This window comes from Mercenaria mercenaria, chromosome 18 (genome assembly GCF_021730395.1).
Source record: "Mercenaria mercenaria strain notata chromosome 18, MADL_Memer_1, whole genome shotgun sequence".
Taxonomy (NCBI): Eukaryota; Metazoa; Mollusca; class Bivalvia; order Venerida; family Veneridae; genus Mercenaria; species Mercenaria mercenaria.
In genome coordinates, this window is record NC_069378.1 from 4,337,575 (window position 1) to 4,342,916 (window position 5,342).

The window sequence follows — 5,342 nt, forward strand, 5'->3', positions numbered from 1 at the left end:
AATATGTTTAACCTTACAGATGCGGAAAGGATATATGAACCATTAACACTAACATAGTCATTACCAGTAATCCCTATGTTCCAACAATGTCAAGGATGGATCAAGCTTGGTTACTGGGGGAACCACTGATAAAGAGAATATGGTATCTAAAATTCTGATGCACATATACATCAAAGTTTTCCTATGTATTAGATACTTTTTATTATATTTGAAGCCAATTTGTTTTCTTTAGTGATCAAATGCCAAAATTTAAAGAGACTATCGGACATTTCACACCGACATACTGATAATATTCGTACATACCCAGATACTTATCACAGACATATATATAACTATACATATAACATGTATGACAAACTATGATGCTAGTTTTTAACCCCACATTGATAACCCGCATTGATAACGCCACATTGATAAAACATGAACTACATTGTATAAATCTTATTGTTCATAAACGACTCTTCAGAGACATCTTTAAATTTTGCACATAAAGATATAGATAACACATCCGAGTTTAAAAAGCAAGCACTGAACAATTACAAAATGGATACTAATTTTAGTGCCTCGCAGACACAAGACTCTGATGACGTACAGGAAATGTATTGTGAGGAATGCGAAAAACATGACGACAGGTATACACCTGCAGTTGGATTCTGTGTGGACTGTGTGGAGTATAAATGTGTGAACTGTCTTAGATACCACATGAGACACTATAAAAACCATACAGTTGAAGAAAAGAACACTATGCCACAAGATTTCTATTTTGAAAAATGTTCATCTCATCCTAAAGAGCTTATAAAGTTTTTCTGTTCTGAGTGTGAAAAAACTGCATGTCAAGAGTGTAAGAATAATGATCATAAAAATTGTTGTAATGTATCTCACTTGCCAACACTTGCTAAAGACATAAAAACAAGCACGGAACTTAAAAGTCTTAAAGAAAATCTTGACAAACTCTCAAACGATATAAAAGATACAAAAAATAAGCTGGATGACAAGTGTGCAACAATGGATTCACTAGAAAATGAGGCAAAGGCAACAGTTAAGATGCACAAAGATAAACTGATTGCAACTTACAAACAACAACAGAACGAAATTATTGATAATTTTGATAAGAAAATGAAAGAAACTATTGCTAAACTGAAGAAAGAAAGGAAAGTGTTGGTTGAGGAATTAGCAGAAAAGCAATCCAAGTTTAAGTTGAGGATTAGTGATGAAGAGCAGAGAACTGTAAAAGCAGTTGAAAATTCAAATGCTGATTTCAAAACATTAAGAAAGAAACATCTGGCATTAGTAGATGATTTAAAGAAACTATCAGCTGAGCTTGTGCAAGCTCAGCCATTGGGTCTTAACTGCAAACTATTTCTCACAATGAAATTTACAGAAAGAATTTGTGAAAAACTTTCACAGAATATGCAAGAGTTTCAAAACAACTTTATACATCATTACAAAGTTGAACCAAAAATTGAATCAAAACAGTCCATTCAATCTCTAGAGACCACAACAGCTTTTTTCTCCTACATAGAAATACATAAATCAGCTGTAGAGAGGACTGCTACTTTTCATTCAGACATAAAACATCTATTTTACGGTATGTCAAGTTTATGTCTTCTAAATGAAAGCACACTTCTAGCAACTGATTATGACAGATGTTCTCTTGCCATATTTAAAATTACGAAGAAAACTTCACAATGCTATGATATAATAGAATTGCCCTCAGAACCCTGGGACATTACAAAACTTACAGACAATAAAGTTGCCGTTACTTTTCCAAATGAAACAATAACCAGACTATTTAGATCACCTGAAGCAATGATCAGACTGATTACATTTTCCGATTTAATGTCTGTGGTCAATACTAATGATATAAGAGTCAGCCCACCATGTCATGGTATTGCTTACAGTAATAACAATTTAATAGTCAGTAATGAGGAGAATGGAACTGTTCAGATACTGGACATGTCTGGTCGTATAATAAGAACTATTGGCAAAGATTCTAATGGTAAGCCTCTGTTTACTAAACCTTGGTACCTGGTTGTCAGTCCAGACAATACAACCATATATGTGTCTGACTATGAGAGACACACTGTGATAAGTCTGACCGTGGATGGTAAGGTCAAGGCCATTTACAAGGATGATCAGCTTAAACATCCACGTCAACTGACAGTGGATGAGTCAGGGGCAGTATATGTATGTGGGAGGTGGTCATACAATGTTCATCAATTATCATCTGACCTCACCAAAGTGAAGATCCTTCTGAATAAAGGTCAGGGAATGAACAGTCCAATGAGTGTTGCTTACTGCAAGAATAACAACACACTGTATGTAGGAATGAGAGGAAGGAACATTGAAGTGTTTAACCTGAAATAGAACACTTTCTATCCTATCACAATGAGTGCTAATTTCATTTTTGTTCATTTCAGCAATATCTGTTTTTAATACGACAGATGCTTTTTTCTTACAAAAAATGTATATAAAAACAGATGTCAATGATGACCCATTCAGAGATTTTTTTTATAAAAACAATAAAATAAAATTGGATTCTGGGTTGATTTTTACTCTGTTAATAATATTTCAAATTAAATTAAGATGTTAGAAATATTTTTTCAATCAATTCATATAAAACAATAATCCTTTTAATACTTTTGAACCATTTATACAGTGAAATACAGTGAGATGTTTATGATTATTACATTTTCTGTTCAGACATTATCTTATTGTTCAAACAAAGTCAATGTGCAACCAGAATCTGTTATTTTAGTAGAGCTAATTTCTTTTGTTTTTCTGCTAAATGTCTGTAATACATGTATGCAGAAATACAAGTTCAAGTACATGATAAGCTTAACAGGCTGGTAACATTGCCCGATCGGGCTTACGACATAAAAACTAATATTTCGTAAAAAATAATGAAGATGTTTCTTTCAAACTTGGTCCATTTATTAAGCATAAAATATTATCTTAATATTAAGATAGAAATAACTTTGTTGCCTTCAGTTTTGTTGGACTTACTTTCCTTTTTCAGATTTTTATTATGCATAATTTTTGAAGTCCAAAAAATGTTTTAATGCAATGTTTAAAACAGAAAAGGGTTCAATGGCTTTCTATTGCTCCAAACTTGTGCGCCAATACCTTTATTCTATATATTTAGGGTTAATACTTTGTTTCTAGCGCAGATGTATGAACATTTTTTACAACTAAAATTTTTCTATAATGTTGTAAGTGAAAGCACACAATGTTACCAGCCTGCTAAATAAGCAGTAAAGCTAGTCTTCTGTAATGGTCTTTTTCTTCTGTAAATTATGTGAAATTTGTAAATACATTATAAAATGCTTATGTATCTTTATTTCTTAGATAATACATCATCAACGTATACCACATCCTCCTACTTGTTACATATATTTTTGTTAGAGAAACTTAACAATGTTGTCAGAGCAGTTACATTATGTTGTTAGCAACTTCATTATTTTCTCATGTCAGCTTCATTATTTTGTCAGAGCAGCTTCATTATGTTGTAAGGCCAGCTTCATTATTTTGTCAGAGCAGCTTCATTATGTTGTAAGGCCTGCTTCATTATTTTGTTAGAGCTGCTTCATTATGTTGTAAGGCCAGCTTCATTATTTTGTAAGACCAGTTCATTATGTTGTAAGGCCAAGTTTATTATGTTGTAAGGCCAGCTTCATTATGTTGTAAGGCCAGCTTCATTATTGTGTCAGAGCAGCTTCATAATGTTGTAAGGCCAGCTTTATCATCTTGTAAGGCCAGCTTCATTATGTTGTAAGGCCAGCTTCATTAGGTTATAAGGCCAGCATCATTATGTTTTAAGGCCAGCTTCATTATGTTGTAAGACCAGCTTCATTATGTTGTAAGACCAGCTTCATTATGTTGTATGTCCAGCTTCATTATGTTATAAGACCAACTTCATTATTCATTCAGAGCAGCTTCATTATGTTGTAAGGCCAGCTTCATTATGTTGTAAGACCAGCTTCATTATGTTGTAAGACCAGCTATTTTGTAAGACCAGCTTCATTATGTTTAAAGACCAGCTTCATTATGTTGTAAGGTCAGCTTCATTATGTTGTAAGGCCAGCTTCGTTATGTTATAAGGCCAGCTTCATTATGTTGTAAGGCCAGCCTCATTATGTTGTATGTCCAGCTTCATTATGTTGTAAGACCAACTTCACTACTGTGTCAGAGCAGCTTCATTATGTTGTAAGGCCAGCTTCATTATGTTGTAAGGCCAGCTTCATTATGTTGTAAAGCCAGCTACATTATGTTGTAAGACCAGCTTCATTATATTGTAAGACCAGCTATTTTGTAAGACCAGCTTCATTATGTTTTAAGACCAGCTTCATTATGTGGTAAGGTCAGCTTCATTATGTTGTAAGGCCAGTTTCATTATGCTGTAAGGCCAGCTTCATAATGTTGTAAGGCCAGCTTCATTATGTTGTAAGACCAGCTTCATTATGTTGTAAGGCCAGCTCCATTCTTTTGTAAGGCCAGCTTCATTATGTTGTAAGACCAGCTTCATTATGTTGTAAGGCCAGCTTCATTATTTTGTAAGGCCAGCTTCAGTATGTTGTCAGGCCAGCTTCATTATGTTGTAAGACCAGCTTCCTTATGTTGTAAGGCCAGCTCCATTATGTTGTAAGGCTAGCTTCATTATGTTGTGAGGCCAGCTTCATTATGTTGTAAGGCCAGCTTTATTATGTTGTAAGGCCAGCTTCATTATGTTGTAAGACTAGCTTCATTTTGTTGTAAGGCCAGCTATTATGTAAGACCGGCTTCATTATATTTTAAGACCAGCTTAATTATGTTGTAAGACCAGCTTCATTATGTTTTAAGCCAACTTCATTATTTTGTAAGGCCAGCTTAATTATGTTGCAAGGCCAGCTTCATTATGTTGTAAGACCAACTTCATTATTATGTAAGGCCAGCTATATGTAAGACCACTATCATTATGTTGTAAGACCAGCTTCATTATATTGTAAGGCCAGCTTCATTATTTTGTAAGGCCAGCTTCATTATGTTGTAAGGCCAGCTATATGTAAGACCACTTTTATTATGTTGTAAGGCCAGCTTCATTATTTTGTAAGGTCAGCTTCATTATGTTGTAAGGCCAGCTTCATTATGTTGTAAGACCAGCTTCATTATGTTGTGGAGCTATCTATTTTGTAAGTCCAGCTTCATTATGTTGTAAGACCAGCTTCATTATGTTGTAAGACCAGCTTCATTATGTCGTAAGACCAGCTTCATTATGTTGTAAGGCCAGCTTCATTATGTTGTTAGACCAGCTTCATTATGCTGTAAAGCCAGCCATTTATTAAGACCAGCTTCATTATTTTGTA

At 34.1% G+C, this 5,342-nt stretch overlaps 1 protein-coding gene across 1 annotated transcript; it reads left to right on the forward strand.

The window, feature by feature from the left end:
• The first annotated feature begins 543 nt into the window (after positions 1-543).
• LOC123539338 (E3 ubiquitin-protein ligase TRIM71-like) lies at positions 544-2,367 on the forward strand. Its single transcript, XM_053530650.1, has one exon. The coding sequence runs from the start codon at positions 544-546 to the stop codon at positions 2,365-2,367; it is 1,824 nt and encodes a 607-aa protein (XP_053386625.1).
• The last annotated feature ends 2,975 nt before the right edge of the window (positions 2,368-5,342 follow it).

Bases quoted from the DNA above. Each gene is read 5' to 3' on its own strand.
- LOC123539338 (XM_053530650.1), top strand. From the start codon at position 544: ATGGATACTAATTTTAGTGCCTCGCAGACACAAGACTCTGATGACGTA.